Raw genomic sequence first — 25059 nt, forward strand, 5'->3', positions numbered from 1 at the left:
GCAATAAACTCCGTCTGTCTCGAATAGTACTGGCCTCGATCCTTTCAGTTCAATGAGTGAAAACACTCATTTCAAAGTATTGATAAATCCGATACATAAAATGTCATTGACTCGATTTACCGTTTAAGACGATTACCTATCTGCGTTTATGGTCAGGGATTCGAGTTAACGATGTTTCATTTGAATATCGGGTAAGGATTTGTTTAACCAGAAACCGAATTAACTCCGCTTTTAACAATTGTCATTAGGACTGGCTGTCGATATAGAGGAGCGAAAGCTTTCACCACTGGGCTTCCCCACCGCCCTCACTGTACACCAATTTCCAAATGATAAGGATTTGATAAGGATGAAATACTGACTATTGAAAGGATAATCGTTTGACTGGAAAAGGGAAAACTGAGGTAGTTCTAAATGGCCAATAACTTATAATGTCAAAATAAACCATGGAGCCCACATCGCTGCTTTTAATTATATTTTGTGATTGTATTTACTTAGGCAGAACTTTCAGTTGCAATTGGTTTTTGAGAATTAGGCAAGTCGCAAAAATATCATGACGCAGAAACGTCTGTTGGTCGCCACTCCCCAAAATATCGTGACGCAAAGATTTCGTGATTTACAGTAGATAAGAATCTATATTTAAAGTCAGTGAAGGCATACACATTCTCAAAGAGATGACTAGAGGAACAATTTAGTTTAATGACTGACTATTCTACTGAGTGCTTGCAGTGGCGTTGGTGCCGTGGAAGTTTGGCTTTACTGATGTCAGTTGTTGAATTTGTTGATGCCGTGCTGTAGTTGTCATAATGCTGATGTGTTTGCCGTTGATGGTGACGGGACAATTCTTGTTTGGGTGAACAAGTGCACACACTGTGTACAGAGCCATATCGAACTCCGGGCTTGTTCCAACGAAGAAAGATGAGCTCTTGGCAATACCATTCTTCCAATTGAAACGGACGTCTACTAGATCGGGATCCTGTTAAGTAAATGGTTGATTAAGGGCAGCAAAAATACATCACCCGTATCACAGTTTCTGATACATCACCCTTCCCACAGTTCCTGATACATCATCCGTCCCACAGTTCCTGATACATCACCCGTCCCACAGTTCCTGATACATCACCCGTCCCACAGGTCCTGATACATCACCCGTCCCACAGTTCCTGATACATCACCCGTCCCACAGTTCCTGATACATCACCCGTCCCACAGGTCCTGATACATCACCCGTCCACAGTTCCTGATACATCACCCGTCTCACAGGTCCTGATACATCACCCGCCCAAAACTTTCCCTTACCCTTTACTCTCCAAAAACATGTCCTGATAAGACAATTATCCCAACCAACTGCGATACACCATCCGCGCCCAGAGGTACTACGTGAGACTCGCTCCCCCAAAAGCCCTTATATATACACTATATAAACCCACAGGCTCAGAACCATTACTCGCCCCTATTCGACATACATACATGTATTTCACCCACTCCCTGTCTGTTTCCAGAAGACCGTTATAGGCACTGTAGCTTACCTGTGCTGGTTATAGGCACTGTAGCAAACCTGTGGTCGTTATAGGCACTGTAGCTTACCTGTGCTCGTTATAGGCACTGTAGCAAACCTGTGCTCGTTATAGGCACTGTAGCTTACCTGTGTTCGTTATAGGCACTGTAGCTTACCTGTGTTCGTTATAGGCACTGTAGCTTACCTGTGATCGTTATAGGCACTGTAGCTTACCTGTGGTCGTTATAGGCACTGTAGCTTACCTGTGTTCGTTATAGGCACTGTAGCTAACCTGTGATCGTTATAGGCACTGTAGCTTACCTGTGATCGTTATAGGCACTGTAGCTTACCTGTGCTCGTTATAGGCACTGTAGCTTACCTGTGTTCGTTATAGGCACTGTAGCTTACCTGTGTTCGTTATAGGCACTGTAGCTTACCTGTGATCGTTATAGGCACTGTAGCTTACCTGTGCATACTTGATAAATCCATCATAATCCAGCTTCCCAGCCTTCTCTTCCTGGTAGAACTGTACCCAGTTATGAAATCCTCTGACTGTGGTGTTGCCTGCTTTGTGTGTTAACGTTTCACCGACCATAATGTGTTCAAATCCACTGTCGGACACTGCTGAGGCGTGATGTTTCACGGGATAAAGTTCGAACCACATTTCGTTGATAATGGTGCGGAAGGCTTTCATATCACTCTTCATAAAGCCTGAAACAAAACCAAGAGTGTAATTTCTGTTGTTGGTTCTTGGAAGAAAAAAACCCACAAATAAATCGTTTGATGCGCATCGTTATTCTTTAAAAAACGAGTTTCATGCATACACTAACATACATTCAAGAAAAGAATCCCTTTCTACAGAATCTATATGGGAGTCCCTTAGACGGAATGTTTGTATGAACGTAGAGTTACAAATTGTACCTATCGATAAAAGCACAGGAGTTGAAATACATATATGTATGTTTAACTCACATTCATTCCAATCATTCAGTGCCAAGTATTCAAGCATGAATGGCTGATACTGTATCCGCCTGTGTTCCTGAAATCTCTCCTCGCTATATGGCTGATACAGTGCCGATGCAATGTCATATTTTACTCACTCACTCCAAAATCTCTCACACCATTACAAGCATGCATGATATTACAAGTGTTAAGAAACATAGCTAGTATCACAGGCTGTATTGGCATAGAATGTCAAACTGCAACGTTCGAATCGAGGAGGGTAGATATTGCTTAGGATTTATCCATTCAAAGCACAAACAAACAAACAAACAAATAAATGAAAATTAAAGTATAAAAAATATACAGTTCAGTTAAGCAAAGGAAACACGACATAAAGCTATGTCAAATGACGTTAGGTACTTGACGTTGACATAAAGAAACACTGGACAACATGGTGGACAAATACTGATAATTCTGTGACATGACCCACCATTGTCTACCAGGAACTTGAAGGTAATCTGCATGACCTGTGTTTGGGAAATGGCGTCCCAGAACCGATTCTCCTCCTGGATTTCGTGGCTTGGTCGGTGTTCTGCGTGGTTGACGTTGGTTGCGTAGTTGTCTAGCAGGTGTATGAACGAGGGATAGCTGGTGTTGTGGTCAGCAAGGACATTGTCCAGCTGACTGTCCACTGCATTGATCAGTCTGTGAGTGGCAACACAACGTGATGTTTTAAGCTTCCATAGCATTAAACTGTCTGCAAATTTGCAGATGTGATATGTTGATGATCCGCGTCATAGATAAGTCACTAAGTGTTAAAAAAAACGAATTTTAGTTCATTTTCACGCTCTGTCCACAGCACTGACCCGTTTTAAAGTCACATCTAATCATGAGATTGGTTCCTGTCGCGGCCTAAATATCTATCTACTCTTCAAAGTTTTGTCCATCTATATTTTCATTTGTATCATATCATCGCCCCCTTGCTGGATAATTGCAGTGCTTTTTGTTCGAGGCAACCAAATAGATCGGGTGGTCAAGTTCAGTGACCAGTGAGTGAGTGAGTGAGTGAGTGAGTGAGTGATATTCAAGCAATGTCACGATGGGGATAACAAGAAATGGGCTTCCCACATTGTACCCATATGGGGAATCGAACCCAGGTCTTCGGCATGACTCACTTTAAGTACTAGGCTACCCCACCGCCCTTTTCAGTGACCACAATGCACAGGACAATGCTCATATTTATTATTAAACGGTGAGTCAATTATTTAACAGACAGAGCTGATATAGCTGGAGCATGAGTGACTGTGGCGTAAATACACAAAATCAAACATTTTGATAGTTAAATCTTGTTGAAACGTGAAGCAATGCATTACACTTACTTGTCGGTTGCTCCATCACCCGTATCTTTGCCTGTGGTCATCCCCTGGTAGTTGAGCGTATACAGAGAGCCGCTCACCCTGTTTACGTCGCTGTCCCATATACTCTGGGCGAAGGTATTCAGTTCCTTGGACGTTACCACGAGACCGTACTCAGGACCTTGACATAAGTGATAGATGTTATATTGAACTTTAGTTGAACTGAGTTGAGTTGAGGTGAATGTGAACTGGGGTTTAATGTCACGATTATTGCACCCAGATAGCAACGCGTAATCGCATGGCTGCTTGTACTGGTTGAATTAATGAATTAATGCCAGATACTGTACACTCTGAGCCGACAGGGCCTTGGTTGGTCACATTAATGCCGAACGCCACGCATGGAAACGTCTTTAACGTTTCTTGTTATAGGCTGACGGACTCGAACCACTGACCGTCCGTGATCTGGGCAGACACTCTATCCATTAGACCATAGAGGCGGTCCTTCAGAATTAAAGAATCTTACATTAACAACAGGTTTTAATCGCATGTGGTATGAGCAGTCTGTTGAGTTTCCCTCGACGTTTGTTAAATTTAGTTTATTTACCCAAAGTGAATGAGTGATTGAGTTTAGTTTTACACCACACTCAGCAATATTCCAGCTATATGGAGGTGGTCTGTAAATAATCTAGTCTGGACCAGACAATCCAGTGATCAACAGCATGAGCATCGATCTGCGCAATTGGGAACCGATGACATGTGTCAACCAAGCAAGCGATCCTCTTATGATAAGCATGGGTTACTGAAGATTCATTCTAACCCGGACCTTCACGGGTCTATTAACGCAAAGACTGAAAGATATATACCAACAAAACTGGCTTGAAAAACTTCCCTTTTCTACGAAATATAAGTTTAGCACGTTTTCGCTGCTCATCACGTGATTTGTGGATTAATAAAGGTAGATTTATGAAGATAAAAAGAGAAGATAGATTATGTAAATCATGCAATATTAATGTCTTAGAAAATGAATACCCTTTTTACTCGTATGTCCATTATATGATAAACTACGTAGAAAGTACCTTAAATAATTTTATTGTGTCCATCCATCTATAGATACTATTTTCCCTTAATATTAAACTGCAACAACCATGATATGATTCAGAATGTTGCTATGTTTATACATCACGCTATGAAACTCAGAAACGAATAATCACCATCGAGCATCGTCTGAACGTCGTAATTGTATGAGGTGAGGTGAGGTGAGGTGAAATTGGGTTTTACGTCGTGCTTGAGAATATTTCGCTCATATGACGACGTGCATCCGTGTGTATGTGTATGTGCGGCTTGCTGCTTCACTTGTAATACAAGCCCATTCTGAAGCTGTTTTTTATAGTGCTCTATTGTACCACTATGAGATACCATGCCGCAGTGAAGCATGAATACCCCACTCAGACACATTATACTGACTCCGAGCCGACCAGTCCTTATTGTACCCATTAATGCCGAGCGCCAGACAGGGACCAACAAGTACCGTAATTGTATGAAAACATAATAATTATCAATATCATATATAAACTGTTCTATATTGTACTACTATATATTGTACACTAGACGTGTGGCCTTTGAGTGTTGAATAAAGACTAACTACTACTTGCTACACTTCACTTGTAATACAAGACCAATCCTGTACAGTGTGTGAAATAGTTTCCAAATTTTGCTAGATAGAAGGGCTAGCTATGCCTGTAAGTTACTAGCCCACAAAATAATTCACTGGCCCGAAATTTGAATGTAGACACGGGTTTCATCATTCAGCTGCTAATATGATGAACATTTTTATCAGGCCATAATCTTGCATTCTTGGATGTTTACTAGCCACGGGCTATCGGGCCAGTGGCTATTTCGCACACTGACCCTGTACCTCTGATCATGAAGCATATTGGTAACCATCTGACACTAACCTCTGCATCTGGCCCAGAAATCTCCGCAGCAGTTACCGATGGTTTCGCAGTCGGAGTCGCATTGGCAGGGGAAAGTGTAGTCGTTGGAGGTAAAACAACGATTTGCACAGGTTCCTGATACAGAGAAATACGAAACAATAAAGAAGATGTGAAGATTTATATTGCACGTGTGTATGGTTCGAAGGTTAGACGACAGTGTATGAACACGAACGCCTGATGTAATGATAGGCACATTGGTTTATATCGAATCCATTCATGGTATAGGTATATGTATGTGTCTCAGGTTTGCCTCGGTATAATATTCGGTTTCATAAATGTGGTAAAGATCTGCCACCTGTGTTTATTTGGAATTTTCCCATACAGATGACATGTTAACTAGTTTAGTTAATTCAACATGGTGCATTTAATCCATTGACCATATGTGAATCAAGGATTTGAACTAAATTTAACAATCAGCAGATCCTAGCAGAATTGCTGCATATATTATACCTTTTTCGAATTGGAAAAAAAAAAAAGATTAAATGAAACTTTGACCAGACTTTTTGAAGTGCTTTGCATGCTGTAATGAATACATTCAGTGTTCGATATAATACAAATATATCATGGGCACATTGTGTGAAGCCCATTTCTGGTGTCCCCGCCGTGATATTGCTGGAATATTGCTAAAAGCGGCGTCAAACTAAACTCATTCGCTCATACAAATATATTATACATATTATACAACACTAAATCCTGGTTCAGAATACATAAACAAAACAATCACGTTTTCTGCATTTAAAATAGTGATAGTCAATCATTATCAATCAGTCAGTGACAAGTTCATAAGAAGAAGGATTGAATGAGTACGGAATGGTCAATGTAGATGTACCTTGACGCTGCAGCAACAGGCCTTGAGCCCCAGCAACGATGCCAACGACGACCAAAAGGTTCGCACCAAGCTTCATGACGGACGTGTGAAACAGATCAAGAACAAGAATCTGGACTCTTATAAGAGAATTCCTACAACAAATACTGCTCCGTTCAAAGAAACTGGTTGTCTCATCAGATACTATTTCATATAACTGTTTCACAAAAACAAAACAACAACAACAACAAAAACATAAGAAAATACATTTTTTGATTTGGAATGCCTTTTTGGATCATTGCTGGCGTTATTAACCAGATTATGAAAGTAACATACTCAAACTACCTGCGTAAACTAGGTGTTTATTCGTACAGACATTTAAGACGGAGTAGTAAAGGTTACCTGATGTGTTCTTTCCCAAGCACAGGTCAGATAACCTATCGCCCCATGTGTCCTGGGTTATGATATAGGTCATGTTAAATTCCCGTCCAACAAGCCATCGATGACTTAGGTAATTCAGTTATTTAAAAACTATGTATCAATATTTATGAGCTATTGGTCCACCTAAGAAAGACTCTCAAAAAAGCAGTATCCGGTACATGCTATGCTGCAATGGTCAACTGAAGTTTTTGTCATTGCAGTAAGAATGTACTTCCTATAACAACACCTGATACCAAATATGTTAAAATGTATTTATTTCTAATGCCAAGGCTTCTGAACACAGCCTGCACCATATCCATAATAACAAGGCGTCCAGGGCCTTGACACAGTACACGTGCAGACTGAACGTAAAAAGATTGTTTTACATTGCAAAATACCTATAGGCTATGGTGCAACTATGTGCATCATCTGTTGTTGGGGGTAAATCGACTAGAGTCCGCCTGAAGAGTTCCATGCTTGTGTCTGAGTGAAGATTAAACCTGTGTACACTTCGACTTTGTGCCGTTATTTGTGGTTGCGACTTTGTTGAGATTTGACGACAGGAATTTTTGTGACGTGCCACAAGAATGAGTGTGTCTGAGTGAAGATTAAACCTGTGTACACTTCGACTTTGTGCCGTTATTTGTGGTTGCGACTTTGTTGAGATTTGACGACAGGCATCTTTGTGACGTGCCACAAGAATGAGTGACCATGTGAATAGTGCCTAACGTCACGACAGCAACCTGACAGCACACCCGGACAATGGATACAATAGAAACATAAACATCTTAAAACTATTCAAACATCACATCACATGGACTTCATCCTGTGCTATGTAGTATCACTGGACACTGCTGCGATATGAATCAAAATGATTCTTGATTTGATATCGAAAACAGTTGCTTGAGGCTATTACCAAAGACGTTTACATCTCTTACAAGTTATTTGTTTTTTCTCTTACCTTGTGAGATAACCTAGTTGTTAAGGCGTTCGCTCGTCACGACGAAGACCCGGTTTCGATTCCCCACATGGCACAAAATGTGAAGCCCAAACCTGGTGTCCCTCGCCGTGATATTGCTGGAATATTGCAAAGAGTGACATAGAACCCAACTCACTCACTCCTTCACTCATCATACGCGGTATATATATTGATTTGTTGTACTACGTAGCAACGTGTCAGGAATTAAGGCATATTCCATACCTATTCCATAGTGAGGGACGATGGGGTAGCCAAGTGGTTAAAGCGTTCGCTTGTCACGCCAACGACCAGGATTCGATTCCCCACGTGGGTACAGTGAGTGAAACCCATTTCTGGTGTCCCCCTCCGTGATATTGCTGGAATATTGCAAAACAGTGAAACAGCATCATGCATCTTGTCACGAGCACGGTTTGCCCTTGGTTTCAGTACTAAGTTCCACTTATCCATCCCATGCTTGAGTGAGTGAGTGAGTTATTATTTAACGTCACATCGGCAATATTTCAGCCATATCGTGACGATATCCAATGCTTGAAGAGACATCATCTTTTCATCCTTACCAATGACATAACATTTGGAACTGGTATGATAAACAAGAGATAATTCTATGGATATACAACCTCTTCGTTTCGCCGCACTCCTTGTAATAACAAAGAATATCCATATAGTGAAGCGGCTAAGATCAAGTTTCCATTAAAAGTTTGCATTTAATGATAAAAGCACAAATATTGGTCATCATTTTCAAGAACATAATTTGAAAATAATTTCAGATATGGAGGCACATATTTTTATGTCCGTGTGCGCATGTGCAGTAGACAAAAAATGTCGTACTGTTTTTATTGTTTCCTATTACATAGTCAGCATAGGCAATCATTACAAACCAATAATTTCACAATTAATTGTTTAAAGGTACTGGAAAAGAAGAGAATTAGTTAATTTACATTAAATAAAAATATCTAGAAAATACAAATGTTCCTTCCATCTAAAATGGCAGGTAGCAGACAGCTTTTCGAATATGGAGCTCCATGACAAAAGATAAGTATGTTATGGTTTCATCTCATCAATACTAATTGAAAATGCATGTACTATTTGGCAAAAGAACTCCAGGACAATAATTCATAAGTTAAAGTTTCTGGATATTTTTAATCATAAATTCTTTAAGTTATTAGACTCAAGGGCAAGTGTGGCAGATAAAGCCAGATTTGTCTTTCGCAAGGGAGCAGTCACTATTTTATCATTTTTTTTATTCCAGTAAACATCACTAAACCGCACTTTTATTGTTTAATATTTAAAAAAACAACACCAATTGAATTATTGCAATTCAGTTACAATTTTGTCTAATTCGAATTTACAAATGTCCGATAAAATATTTTCCATACGTTTCCTTGAGAAAATACCATTTCAGCATAATTAAGTTGTGAGGTTTTGGTTTTCAAGATGGTTGATGATAATACATTAAGTTTATATTCATAGAATATTTTATCAGAAATTGAAAACTCATAGTGACACATTTAATCGTCTTCGCTTACAGGCCCCGTGGCAGTTATACAAATGACAAGTTACGATAATAAATTTGGACTTCAAGCTCAAGGGCATAATGAAATATATCCATGAACATTAATAGTGCAATAACCCACTTATTTAACATGAGTACGAAGACACATGTTGGTGCATATGCTTTGAAAGCCTATATTACACGGATTAAAATGGTAACTGTAACACATTTTACTCTGATTTCAACAAAACCAAAACTGAAATTGAAACATGATAACACATTACTGCAATCTGAGAAGTATACACAAAACGTGAACATCAACAATGCTTGAAAGTATGGTCACCATGACTACCCCAGAAATCTGACTGTCGCACAGTTTTTAGACAATGGTTGTTCTGATTGTATGAACCACCAGAGACGACCACACCAGTATCATGTGTAGCCATCCCTCGGACTCAGCATCTGATTCCTCTGCCATTCAAGATACAGTGTATGAGGCACTCCCTATTCTTCACTTCACTATCACTTCAAACAGGATATCGTCCAGCTCGAACTTGGCATCTAACATAGTCCGAAAAATGTTCAATGAGGTTTATATCGGAGCTCCTTGCGGGCCATGGCCATTTTTCGATGGAATGCTCTCTAACAAGGGCGATGAGGGCACGAGACGGCCATGGCAAGCGTTGTCATCCATGAATATCTGACGATTGACAAAGTTAACAACAATGTGGCCCCATGGCCGTATCAGTACTTCCTGTTGAAAAAGTTGACCCTTGTGTTTCTTAGGTACTATAATGAGATCCAACTGGCTGCCATACGAAACGCAACCCCACACCCTCACTGTTGGGTTCAGCTGCATCTCCTGATGATACGACGTCTGTATAGTGACAACGGCCGTGGGCAACTTGTGGAAGAAAGCCACCTTCATGAGACCAAAGAACCCTACGCCATTTCCTCAGGTTGCAGTTCTTGAAGTTTGCACCACACCAGATGTTTCTGCCTGTTCCCACCTGTGAGAAAGGGACGTCTGATCGGACGACGTACACTCAGACGTCGCATCCTCCTTCTGATGGTAATGATGGGGAGTCTGAGAGACTTCCACTCCTCCCTGCAGTTCTTCGACATGGTTTATCATACTGATGTCTTGTCAGACGAACTTACACCCGTTTATCATGGTCATTGGTGTTCCTCAGTCTGCCAGGACTTGGACGACACTTTACTTCACCGGTGGCCACCTGGTTCCTCGTGGGCCACAAGATTATCCGTATGTGGACTAACAGCTGTGGTAAAGCACCAATGTTACGACAGGACATCCCTGCATCATGTAAGCCAATAGCTTGCCATCATGTATTTTCAGAACGTCTGTGTCTTGCCTTGTCAAGTACTTCCGTCTCTTAAATCATTTCAGGAAATTGTAGCGCACATACTGCAATTTTGAAATGTATGCACCACATGGCATCATGGGAAAAGAGCAGTTTGAGACCTTTACAAAGGAAAGTTTGTGGACAGAAAAAAGCCGAGTAACAGTATGTGTCTTGTACCTATTATTTTAAATTTGATTGATAAAGGCCGTGTAAGGGGTAAAGAAGAGCTGGAAACAATTAAGAGTGACGTGGAACTCTTATCAGAGTGTACACTAGGCGACAGTCATTTAGATTTAGATGATTTTGATCTGCAAGTGACACCATCCCTATTAGAAAACGGATGCTTTCGCACTGGTACGAAACGTGACCTGTTGGCACATAGAGAACCACATGTTACAGCAATATCAAAAGAGCCAACTGTCACTGTTCTAAAGTTAAAACCTGATGCTGTCAAAACATTTGATGAATATGACTTCATTTGTCCTTGCAGTCACCAAGAAACCGATATTCACATCATAGTACATGGCCATGAAAAGATTATGTTACGAACAGTAGCTGCAGATGCTGTAGTCCTTGCATTAACGCTCAAAACTGTCACCCCACCAACTCATGCAGCTCCTGTACTGCATGTATAAACACTTTACCAGGACATAAAGGGGATAAGTCACTTCTTTCACAGCCTTAACTCTGGATACAGCAGGAAATATGTTCCCTAATGGACAACACTTCACCAAGCATCAATGTCTTGTCAGGAGATGGTCTCTTGTGGCTGCAGAAAGGGGTGCAACAACATATGCAAGAGCAACAGGCGTCACTTTAATGCACTGGAGTCATTTAACCAGAATATGTGGGCAATTACTATTTTGGTTAAACTTTCCCTGTAATGCATTGATGGCCTTTCCAAAGCTAAAACAGTAGCGAGCAAAGGCAAAGCATTATTTACCTTCTGCAAACGCCCGTGAAGATGCGAGTTTGAATTGGTATTCTGGAATCCATGCTTGTCGTAAGAGGCGACTACGGGGATCGGGTGGTCATTCTCGCTAACACAGTAGTGTATGCACTACTTTACTTTGCCGGTTGGCCATCAGGGCCTGCTGCCGCCTGCAGGCTTTAAAATCTATAGGCCCTGAATGAAATCTGCAGGCCCATTTTGTTAAAGTCAAACCAATAAAAACAAAATAAACTACACTGTACACAGTTTCACACTGTTTCTACAAAATCAGTTAGCGAAGCCTATGGCGCAGAGAGACGTTTTTATTTGTTAAAAACTGATGTTGACATTCCTATGCACAAAGCGCTGAAATACCAGGAAGTGAAACTGTAAGTTATCGTAACATGGTGAATCATGGATGATTCCCAAACGTTAATAAAGAAAATAAATAAGGGAAAGATTCCTGTTGGAAAAAAAGACAGATAATTTACTGAAGGCCACAAGGGCCTACAAATATTTGAAACTGCCGGCCCGATACAAGAACGCTGCTCCACAGCAATGCACATCCTCTTAAAGCGAATACAGCACGTTTCCTTATGTTGAGTGTACTATTCTACTGTAGGCTTGCCATGGGTCTATGTGTGACGGCGCGTTTGTGTAACTCGAGGGTTTGTGGGAGGCTGATGTCAATTTTTAGACCCATGACGATTCAGGTTAGACAACAGGATCGGGTGGTCAGACTTTGTCAGACTTGGTTGACATATGCCATCATATCCCAACTGCGTAGATCGATGATCATGTTGTCGATCACTTGATTGTCTGGTCCAGAGTCGATTATCTACAGACCGCTTCCATTTAGCAGGAGGAAGCAGGAATATCGCTGTTTGTTAACACCAAACAACCTTCTGCGCATGCGCAACAAATAATTTTGGGTGCCTCCACATCTGAAAAGGGTGTGAGTTCGAATCCCGGATGGGGCTCAACTCAAAAAGTACTAGAATTTGTACTTTACTAAGAAAGTGTAATCCCAAATATAACATATGTTACATTTCAGCACTTTCTAAATGGCATTGTGTAATCATAGCTTTCGGCCGTGGGAGCCGTGCCCATTAACACTTATCAGAGGGGTACACAAAGTCTGCAGTCTAGACTACCAGTTGTCCGACTTACATTTTTGTGGAAGTCGCGGTAGCTGAGCGGATTAGGCGGCTGACTTTGTGTGCTGGCGATTAGGTGCCTGAGGGTGTGAGTTCGAACCCCGGATGGGGCTCAACTCAAAAAGTACTAGAATTTGTACTTTACTAAGAAAGTGTAATCCCAAATATAACATATGTTACATGAAAATGTTCACTATGCATCGGTCAATAAATGTGCAAAGTTTTATGCTTTTATCATTAAAGTGACTATTTGTCAGTTTTGCCGCTCTACTTATAGAACTATCTCCTTATAAGGCATCAGATGAGGATTAGATTGTCGCAGTATCATACCTGGCTGATCGATGGCACATATTGACAACTAAACAACTAAACAACACAATGGCTTGGCACGACTGCCTTTTCTTCCAAGGAATTCGTGAAAATCCTTGTTAGCTGTTTCTTCAGCAACCCACGCTTGTCTTAAGAGGCCACTAACGTGATCGAGTGGTCTGGCTGACTTGGTTGATGTATGTCATCGTATCCCAGTTGCTTAGATCGATGCTCATGATGTCAATCACTGGAATGCCTTGATTACTGAATGCCCTTATATAGTGTGAGTATCGCTCATTGCTCTTGTAAAGAAACTTACGTGAACATAATGTATGGTTGAAGTTAAATGTGATTGTTTATGTTCGTACTCTTGCATCCTTTTGGAATGGTTCATATCAATTATTTTTACATACATTCAATCCTAACTCATACATTTCTCAAACCCAGTCCTGAAGTTACTGTTTCTTATTGGGCCACGACATCGGAAATAACCATGTTTACAAAAACATGGCTTTGAAAATATTGCACACAAATTGGCCTTTTCTCAGAAACATCGTCCAGTTTAGGTATTCCCTAAAATAATGATACGAATTGTCTATAACTAAAGCTTCTTGCTAATCCGAGAGCACAAGCTGATTTAATGGTAGATGCTGAGTTTGTCTCCAAAGGGTTACAAAAACTGTGATTTTGTATCTGAATCGTTCGGCGTTCGAACGTCCCTATTATGTCTGGCTACCCTTTTATGTGAAATGGCGCCTGTTTAGAAAAGAATGTAGTCACTTACGACTTATGACAAAAAGTATAAGTTGATAGATCATGAATAACTGGCTCATAATAATTGACTCATTAAACACACCTCCTGGTCCCCAACAACATGTGCCTGTCGTTTGAGGTCCATAAATGGGTTGAGTGGTCTAGCCCGGCCTTTGAGTGTTTGATGGCGTTTGTCAATTGTGTGTAAGATGTCAACGATGTCAGCCATTGAATTGTCCGGTTAAGGATCAAGATCGCCGATATATATATCGTTGTGTGCGACGTGAAACAAACATCAAACAAACACACAACAATATCAGATAAATACGCCATATAAATAATGCTATGCCTATGTCATGCTATGCCTATGTCACGAACGCTTGATAGCTAGGTCATGATCACATGTACTTCCAGTTGTGCTGTACAAGATTAGATTAATATCCAGACACCTGTCTGTGACCCGAAAACCTTACACAACTGACACAATACGTGCGTTATTTTCACATTTGTATATTTGGTTTATTGAGCTCTGTCCATTGGTTTCAATGTAACGTATCTAAATAAATTTTCCTCTCTGTATTTGAATTAAGAGTATACGAAGACCTAGTGCACAAGTCTGTCTCACAGTCCCTGAACAGTATCACAGTACTTCCCTGTCAGCCCTTACCGCAATGCTAAAGTACTAAATGAAGCAAGTCTAGATTCCCTCGGGTGATGAATCTCCATCGCACTGGGACTCCTTTTAAATTTAAATGGAATTATTTGTTTCTAAAAACATTTATATACATTCAGAGACTAAGCGTTAGTCTTGAAGTGCACCCATAGTATTGTCTTCAATCGCCCTAAAGTAATTCTAACGTACTGCAGATAATGCATCAAAACCCTTCCCACATCCATTTAAAAATCTCAGAGTCGATTGTATAATTCCGACTATATCATGATCGTGTGTGTATGTATTACCAAGCACCCGTCATAAACAAATACAAACGATAGTCAGTTGTTCACCTGAAAACAAACACGGGAGCGTATGATACAAGTCAAAATATTGAAGCGAACAGGACAGAATTTTTGTAACTGATTCGAAATGTTCTCTATATCTGTTATACAGAACAAAAGTCGTATTGCGCTCTTTGAAAACGTGATAAATAGAGCGTGCTCAATTGTACCCCAAAAGTTGTGAAATGTAAACTCCAAAGGTTGAATGTGTTGGAATATTGCATAAAGGGAAAGTTGACTATGGAAGCTGAAGCCACCCCTCTTGTCATACAACCCTGTGGAGAGTTTTTATCTCTCTAAATCTTTATAGTTACTCAGATCTAAATATGTACACATGAAGCGGTCTCATTGGTGTCCTTAATAAAACTCATATTTATATTAATTGATTGTCATCGTTTCTCAAATTAGTCCATTGACACGGAATAGTGTACGTTATCATGAATAGATCCAGGTCTCTGAAAACTCTCTTCAAACCAATCAAAATACAGTGAACTCATCAGTCGGAACCCCGCAAACCTGGAAACCCATCTTCCGGACCGTCTTCATCTTCATTATCTTCGAATCTTTCTACAAAACTAAAGGATACGGTTTATGAACTCTTTTTTCGTTAATCAGTGATGCTTTCTGGCTACTAATCTGGACGACGTCAATATTTTCGTATAGAAAATGTCCAGATTCCCAAGGTTTAACAATAATGTATATTGTACGATTAACGAGGTTTTAAATACCTGTTATGGTAATGATGATCCCGGTTCATACGTGTTCATAATATAAAAGGCGGAGCTGAAGAATGAAAAAATAGCACTACACGCAGTGTTTATTCAATACACTTCTTACAGTTAGTACGGTGCCGGGGAGGTAACTGCTGAAGGGTCTTTGAAAGCCAGACCCACTGACGTGAGCTGCTCTACCTCCTGGTGTCGCGCCAAGGTAGCCGTTACTCTGTAGTTTTGGCCGTTGATGACAAAAGAGCAAGCCTTGTTTGGAAAGGCCAGACCGCACACGGTGTACAAGGCTAGATCAAACTCAGGGCTTGTTCCGACAAAGAACGCTTTCCCTTTAGCAAGAGCACCCTTCCAGTTGAAGACAACGTCCACGACATGAGGGTTCTGGAACAGATTTTAAACGCGTGTATAACCCCCTTGGATTCATTCATCATGTCTGGGACTATTGTCCATAAAAACAATATGTTAATGGTAAATTTATTAAACTCTCACAATCCTCTTGTTTTACATGCAGTTGCAACATTGTTAAAACATATATTGATTGCTAGATAACTATTTCAATTTGTGCTCACGTGACATTAAAAAAACCCCACATTATATATCAACTGTAAAATGGGCCATAAGGCCGTATATTACCGAATAAAGTGTCTGTCTGTCTGTCTGACTATTCTGTCCTACGAACCATGCGACGGGTATATCCAATACAGCCCGTGATGGCCTAATATACTTGGCAAGTCTAGATTACTGCAGTTTCGGTTTCGGGTAATGAAGTACGTATCTAGTCTCTGGTCTCTTTTGTATTATTTTTTATTTAGATAACTTAAGAACAGTTTTTCTCTGAAACTAGAAGTTAGTCTGTTCAGTATCAGATATAATTGTTCCTACGGTAACCTTCACATTGTCCTGCCGCTACCCTTGACCGTGCTGGTAGGGAAGGTCGCGTCAGTCAGAATGTACACTTATGCATGTGGTATCGTTTTCCAAGCCTAATATGTTTATGTTTCCATCATGTGGGGCGGTGGGGTAGCCTAATGGTTAAAGCGTTGGCTCGTCACGCCGAGGACCCGGGTTCGAATCCCCACATGGGCACAATGTGTGAAGCCCATTTCTGGTGTCCCCCGCCGCGATGTTGCTGGAATATTGCTAAAAGCGGCGTAAAACCAAAACTCAATCAGTCAGTCAGTCAGTTTCCATCATGTACTAGTATCATTGCCGTCATTTATTAATGATGATGTTGAACACAAAAAGACATGCGACCCAAAATGGAGCCAAGACGAACCAACATTAAATGTAGAGGCAGCAGCTCCGAAGATATGACGAAGGAAAGTAGTAATATTTTCTACACTAAGCCAACACAATGTTGCTAGATTGCATCAGTATTATATGAAATCATACGTAATGGCACTTGCCAAACAATGGCGACAATCTACTTCAATAAATGCATATTCTTGGACTATGACGACATGTTTCATTTAAGGTACCGGTTATTTGATACCTAAACCACCATTTGATAATGTAAGGTGAGGTGAGGTGAAATTGGGTTTAACGTCGTGCTTGAGAATATTTCGCTCATATGACGACGTGCATGCGTGTGTATGTGTAAGTGCGGCTGCTTGTACTAGCCCAGACTTAAGCTGGTTTTATAGTGCTAGCTCACTGAGATACCATGCCGCAGTGAAGCATGAATACCCCACACAGACACATTATACTGACTCCGAGCCTACCAGTCCTTGTTGTACCCATTAATGCCGAGCGCCAGGCAGGGACCAACAAGTACCATATTTTAACGTCTTTTGGTATGACGCGGTCGGGGATCGAACCCGCGACCTTCCGCTCTCCGGGCGGACGCTCTAACCACTACACCACGGAGGCGGTCGATAATGTTTGGGATGTTGGGAATAGTGCTGTGAAGGTTTGTTACAGATAGGGATTTTGTCTCGTTACTAGCTCGAAAACAGTTTCGATATAAAAACAGGAATCGAATAACAGTTTTTAGTAGGACATCCACCCTGATTTTATGGGTTTTTTTTGACAAACTCACCCACCAATGCCTGACTCCATCCCAAATTACCAGTGCGAACCGAACCATTAATATTAAATGGTCTTTCCTTTCTTTAAGGCACCAGTTCGTTATACCTACATACATACCTGGGTATACTTGACATAACCGTAGTAATCCAGATTCCCAGCCTTCTCTTCCTGGTAGAACTGTAGCCAGTTGCCGAAGCCGCCGATGGTGGCGGTTTGTTCTGTTGGGTGTGTTGATGATGCACAGTCTTCTCGCCTATCATGATGTGTTCGAATCCACTGTCCGATTTCGCAGCAGCTTGATGCTTTGGATAGAGTTCGAACCACAGTTCATTGATGACGGTGCGGAATGCGTGCATGTCGCTCTTTATGAAGCCTGAAACAAACAACTTAGTGAATGTGTCTGCTTTTAAAGGGTTCAAAGGGTTTGGTAAAAGTAAAATCATTTCAAGAAGTGATGTAGCTGAAACAGTACTGGAATTACTTAGTCTAGCAGTAATTATGACATGTAGGCTGTGTTGGTAAACCGAGTGTAATACCTCCACGAGGTTATAGTGCAGCTATTACTCCCGGACATATACATGGCTTCATTGCATATAACGGCGGTGGGGTAGACTCGTGGTTAAGGCGTTCGCTCGTCACTCCGAAGACCCGGGTTCGATTCCTCACATGGGCACAATAGGTGAAGCCCATTTCTTCTGTCCCCAGCCGTGATATTGCTGTAATATTGACAAAAGTTGCGTAAAACTAAACTGTCTCATTTAGCGAAGTGTCGCAGCGAAGATATCCCACGTCAGGTACGAATTCCGTATACAATGATATTGCTGAAGGTCTTCCAGGTCACTAACGTGCACGGTAGTTGTGGCGCAACTATTGCTTAAGATTCTCAAGTTAACGTGTACGGTAGCAGTGGCACAACTGTTGATGAAGTTCCCCAAGTTAACATACGTGTACAATAGTCGTAGCGCAACTATTGATGAAGTTCCTCCAGGTCACTCACGTGTACGATAGTCGTAGCGCAACTATTGATGAAGTTCGTCCAGGTCACTTACGTGTACGGTAGTCGTAGCGCAACTATTGCTGAAGTTTCTCCAGGTCACATACGTGTACGATAGTCGTAGCGCAACTATTGATGAAGATCCTCCAGGTCACTTACGTGTACGGCAGTAGTAGCACAACTACTGATGAAGTTCCTCCAGGTCACTTACGTGTACGGTAGTCGTAGCGCAACTATTGATGAAGTTTCTCCAGGTCACTTACGTGTACGATAGTCGTAGCGCAACTATTGATGAAGATCATCCAGGTCACTTACGTGTACGGCAGTAGTAGCACAACTACTGATGAAGTTCCTCCAGGTCACTTACGTGTACGTTAGTCGTAGCACAACTAATGATGAAGTTCCTCCAGGTCACTCACGTGTACGATAGTCGTGGCACAACTGTTCATGAAGTTCCTTCAGGTCACTTACGTGTACGATAGTCGTAGCGCAACTATTGATGGAGATACTCCAGATCACTTACGTGTTCGATAGTCGTAGCGCAACTATTGATGAAGAACCTCCAGGTAACTTACGTGTACGGTAGTCTTGGCACAACTATTGATGAAGAACCTCCAGGTAACTTACGTGTACGATAGTTTTGGCGCAACGCTTGATGAAGAACCTCCAGGTCACTTACGTGTACGATAGTTTTGGCGAAACGCCTGATGAAGAACCTCCAATTAGCTTACGTATTCGATAGTCGTAGCGCAACTATTGTTGAATATCCTCCAATTAACTTACGCATACGATAGTCGTGGCACAACTATTGTTGAAGATCCTTCAGGTCACTTACGTGTACGATAGTCGTGGCGCAACTATTGTTGAAGATCCTCCAATTAACATACGCATACGACAGTTGTGGCGCAACTATTGTTGAAGATAATCCAGGTCACTTACGTGTTCTGTAGTGGCGCAATTAATGTTGAAGATCATCTTTGTAACTCACCTAAAAGGTTGTCGTTGTGCAAAGATTGATGAAGATCCTTTAAGTCGCTTACGTTAAAGGTTGTCATAGTGCAATTCTCGACGAAGGCGATTCAAGTCACATATATTACGCAAGTATCGCTTAAGATCCTCGAAGTTACCTTGGTATACAGCAGTTCTTGCATAACTATCGATGAAGGCCCCTTAGAAGACCATATGGCGTACAGGAGAGCTGACATCTACATAAAAATGTTGGAATATACCCAACGTGTTCGTACCATTATTTACCAGGAACTGGAAGGTGAGCTGCATGACCTGCGATTGGATGATGGTGTCCCAGAAGTTTTCTTCCTCTCTAATCTCATGCAGCGGACGGTGCTCATCGTGCTGCACGTTGACTTCGTAGTTGTCCAGGAGTTTTATGAAGGTTGCGTAGGTGGAGTTGGAGGAGCTGAGGATGCCGTCCAGTTGTGTGTCCACCGGCTGGATGAATCTGTACATGATTGTGTAAAGCACACTGACATAGAGAGACAGGAATAGTTAGCAACATCGCCGGGTCATAGGTTTTGCGTTATATAGACACTGAACACTCAATGCCACTTTTGGGGATTACACTTTCGCAGTATTGTACAGATTCTGGTACTTTTGTCAGGTTGAGTCCCATCCGGGATTCGAACTCACACCATTTGAGTAAGGCACCTATCGCCAGCACACAAAGTCAGCCGTTTAACACAGTCAGCCACCGCGGCTTCAACAAAAATGGAAGTCGGACAACTGGTAGTCTAGACCTCGGACTTTGTGTACCTCTTTCTAAACGGCAATGTGTATTCATAACTTTCGGCCGTGGGAACCGTGCCGATTTACAATTATCAGAGGGGTACTACAAAGAATGTTTCGTAAGTGACTGAAACCCCATAATAAATCGCCAAGAAATTATGAACTTTTAATTGTTCAAATGACACATTGGTGACATTATACGAGGGGCGTCCCCAAAGTAATCGGCCTAACTATATTCTCGATGTCCAATGTTAGAAAAGCTTCCATATTATTTTGAAGGAATCATCAGCAAAGTCATATCCCAAAGTTTACATATGTGGGTAATGTGTTTAACTAGATATTAGTCATCACAACACATTGGGTTATAGTATTTCTTTAAAAGTATAAAGCGATCTGTCATTTGTACATCTTGGATAATGGTATATCCTCAGATAATATTATATAAAATATGTTCAGTATAGTATTGGATGACTTCCCGTCATAGTCAACATTCAAAGATTTATATTGCTTGATTTACATTTAGACGGGGCTGTTTTTAAAGGACACCCCCATTTAATCTTTCAAAAACATTGTGTCCAGATATTCAAGCTGGCACTGTTTACAATATATTGTGAGCTGACACTTGTGTGACCATTCACTAGTTAGTTTGAACCCTTGGCATCATGTATGAGTAAGTATAAACATAAGAATAAATGATGTCCTTATGATTACGTCATGTGAAAGGGGTTAGGTAGTGTCTCAAAACAAACTCTTTCAGTATACATCATGGGGGAAGTCACTTTAACAAGCGGTTGCAGTTGCAAATTGCATTTTTATGCACTTTAATATCTACGTTTGATTCTAGAGGACTTCTGCCTGTCTCAAACACATAAAATGTCTCTTGCATATTTTGTTTCCTGAAGTTTGTGATGCATTTATTACAGATTTTGCGGGTTTTTGGGGTACCAAGAAAAAGAGTCAAACAAAATGCGGATCGTGAGGCTGGAACATGGCAAAAGCAATTTGCTTGAGGTTGACAGATAATATGTAGAAAAATAAACATAAAAACAGCTGCATTTGTATAATTTTCAAAGTGACTCCGACTACTTTTGGGACACCCATCGTAGCCAACGTTTTCAGTTTATGAAGAGTAACCAGCATCTAAAGTGTGGAGACAGCAGCGAACCAGCTTCAGTGGTAGCGTGTCTAGTGACGTCATTTAAAGTTGACGTCAAGGCAACCAGTGACAACGATCTGTAAACGATCAGAAGTTTCACAGAAGAGTTGTAGAAGACCATGTTTGATTTCATGCTCCGAAGTGAAATTTTCTGAAGGGTAAGGTAAAGTCGGTCAGCGTAACCTTTAAAAACCTTAGCATGCGTTTTCATTCCACGCCTCCCACGACAGGTAATTCATATTCATATTCAAATTCAATTTTCACTTTAGTTTGTTTTCGAATTTCTTCTGTTTACGTGATACCATAACCTTTAAAATATATACAATAACTCGTCAAGATAATGCACGGTTTGAAATGAAATAGGGTTTAATTTCACGTTCAAGACGTTCAAATTGCCATATGCGTGCTCATCTCTGGTGTTCGCGGAACTTTTTTCTGTGTTGGCTATATGGTTGAAGTGGTTACCTTTGTCACCGAAAACCTGTGTTCGCTTCTCCAGCTGGGAACAGTGAAGAGAGAGTATGTTTACTGACCTATCCGGTGAGCCATCAGTAAAATCGGGAGAAATTCTCTGTCCTTGGTAGCTCAGTGTATAGAGGCTGGGGTCGATTCTGCTGACGTCGTTGTCCCAGATACTTTGTGCGAAAGTGTTCAGTTCCTTCGGTGTAACAACAAGGCCGTACTCGGACCCTGTTGATGATAAGGGGAGTGTGTTTTCCATCACCTTACTTTATGCTTATATAGACTCTAGTTATTAACGATATATACCACTTGATTAGTCACTATAGTTATTGCCACTGTATGTGACAGTGCCGTAGCAGCGGCGGTGATTGTCATGACAACAACATCGGTAACTACTAGCAACACAGCCGCGACGACCATTTTCATTACAACTGCATCTGTAACTGCTAACGACATACAAACTGCGACCATTTTATCGTCAACTGCATTCGTAACTGCTAGTACCATAGCGACGACGACCATTTTATCGTCAACTGCATTCGTAACTGCTAGTACCATAGCGACGACGACCATTTTCATTACAACTACATTTGTAACTGCTTGCGACATACAAACTACGACCATTTTATCGTCAACTGCATTCGTAACTGCTAGTACCATAGCGACGACGACCATTTTCATTACAACTACATCTGTAACTGCTAGCGACATACAAACTACGACCATTTTATCGTCAACTGCATTCGTAACTGCTAGTACCATAGCGACGACGACCATTTTCATTACAACTACATCTGTAACTGCTAGCGACATACAAACTACGACCATTTTATCGTCAACTGCATTCGTAACTGCTAGTACCATAGCGACGACGACCATTCTCATTACAACTACATCTGTAACTGCCAGTACTATAGAGACAACCAGTATTCCTTATACCCAACAGTCACATGTTTCAAAGCAAACCTAAAGACATATCTTTTCTCTATGTTTTACAAGTGACTCCTAAATTCTATCTTGTCTGCGCTATGAGCATGCTGTCGGTGTGGATTTAGCGCAATACAAATGGATTAATTATTATTATTATTATTATACCACAGTAGTCACCAACCATGATCACTACCAATACCAATACCTTCCTGTACCAGAGCCACTACCATTAACACTACCAATAACACTCCTAAAGAAGTAACGGGCTTGAGTTTGTCTTCAGCAGCCCATGCTTGTCGTGATTGGGTCGTCATTGCTGTCAGTGGCATCCCAGATGAGTAGATTCATGATGTTAATCACTGGATTGTTTAGTCCCATCTCGATTGTTAAAGGAAAGGCCTTCATACAGCTTGTATATATTGCGGCGTTAAACAAACAAACAAACAAACGAAAACGAACGAACGAACGAACGAACGAACGAACGAACGATCAAAGAAATGACCGTAACTTCAGGGACCATTGCTACCCCGATACCATTGGTACTTCCGTTACCAGAAGCACCACATCTATGCCTGTAGTCAACTTCCTGTACACCTAAAACAGCCATAGCAACCACCTCATCATCGAGATGGATGGGGATGTAACTGACCTCTGCATCTGGTCCAGAAGTCGCTGCAGCAGTTCCCAATGGTCTCGCAGTCCGAATCACACTGGCACGTCTGGGCGTAGTCGTTTCTGGTGAAGCATCGGTTCGCGCAGGATCCTGCAAGACGCCAGGTAAGAACAAGACACACTCGTATGCAGTGAACACCTTTATGGAGGTGTACAAGTTCGATTTAGTAGTTCTGGCACTCTGCGCTGTGGTGATTAGAATAGGTATCTGGTGTTTAGGCGCTCACTTAGACTAATTGCGAATGACCGCGTGCGTGTACGTGCCTGTGCGTGTACAGAGACGACCAGTCCTATTATAACCAGTTTTATTCCTTAATGCCGTGTGCCAGGAAGGGTAACATAAAATATAACATATGATGCGCCCGGGAATCGAACCATTCACTTACCGCTTTCTGTTAAGATGCTGTTTCCACTAGACCAAGCACTCACTCATTTTCTTTCATACAATTATAATACCATTTGATTAACAATAAACTTATGTCAAACGCTATGATATCAGAACTTTCTTGAATATATAATCCATGTAATTATACGAACGATCAAGAACGTGTTATCAAAACAAATATAGAATTGTAAGTTACCGCCTTTAAACAGAAACTGGCCCTGAGCCCCGACTACAAAGACGACAAACAGCAGACACAGCTTCATTGTTGGCGACTTGGCGACGAAGACCGACACAGAACTATCTTATCTTGAGAGCAAGATACATGCCAAGAGACAGGACGAGTAACTCACCTGGTTGGAAGAAGTTGTGGGATTGCGATCATTGTTGAAGCAATATAGGTACGTGTCTGGAGTAAACGAGGATGAGGGTTTGATTGTTTTTTAAAGAAGAACTCAGCAAAAGTCCTGCTGGTCTGTAAATAATTGGGTCTGGACCAGACAATCCATTGATCAACACATAATTTGTTTGTCTGGTTGGTCGTTGTTTAGCACCGCGCTCAGCAATATTCCAGGTATATAAATAATCGAGTCTGGTCCAAACAATCCAGTGATCAACACATAAGCATCGATCCACGCAAGTAGGAAACGATGACATGTATCAACCAAGTCAGCAAGTGTGGACACTTGATCCTATCAGTCTCCTCTTACGACAAGCATGGGCTGCTGAAGACAAATTCAAACCTGTATCGTCACGGGTGGATGAGTGAGTGAGGGACAGCCCGGACGACTGAATGGGTTCTTTACAGTACTACAGTGGCGGTAACATCAGCAATAGATGCTTGGATGAATGTCGAGTAAGTGAGTGAGTTTGCTTTAACACCAGACGTTTTGAACAGTATTCCAGAAACTGTTATATAACGGCGTGTCAACTTGACATGGGACGAAAGCCCCACACTGAGACTGGTCTCAC

General features: G+C 41.3%; 2 protein-coding genes across 2 annotated transcripts; both read right to left on the reverse strand.

Annotated features, from left to right (window-relative positions):
• Positions 1–676: 676 nt before the first annotated feature.
• On the reverse strand, positions 677–10607 carry LOC124276231 (uridylate-specific endoribonuclease B-like). Its single transcript, XM_046711901.1, has 7 exons — positions 10527–10607; positions 6616–6808; positions 5748–5861; positions 3817–3973; positions 2928–3142; positions 1962–2206; positions 677–973 (listed from the first exon to the last, which is right to left on the reverse strand). Exons 1-7 carry the CDS (start codon positions 10605–10607, stop codon positions 710–712), a joined length of 1269 nt encoding a protein of 422 aa, XP_046567857.1. The 3' UTR covers positions 677–709.
• Positions 10608–15783: 5176 nt separating this feature from the next.
• Positions 15784–24430, reverse strand: LOC124276206 (uridylate-specific endoribonuclease-like). The gene is made up of 6 exons (XM_046711866.1): positions 24287–24430; positions 23683–23796; positions 22175–22331; positions 19987–20201; positions 17866–18121; positions 15784–16101 (listed from the first exon to the last, which is right to left on the reverse strand). Exons 1-6 carry the CDS (start codon positions 24351–24353, stop codon positions 16008–16010), a joined length of 903 nt encoding a protein of 300 aa, XP_046567822.1. The 5' UTR covers positions 24354–24430; the 3' UTR covers positions 15784–16007.
• Positions 24431–25059: the final 629 nt, after the last annotated feature.

Source organism: Haliotis rubra, unplaced genomic scaffold (genome assembly GCF_003918875.1).
Source record: "Haliotis rubra isolate DU_JTF1 unplaced genomic scaffold, ASM391887v1 Scf207, whole genome shotgun sequence".
NCBI classification, from domain to species: Eukaryota; Metazoa; Mollusca; class Gastropoda; order Lepetellida; family Haliotidae; genus Haliotis; species Haliotis rubra.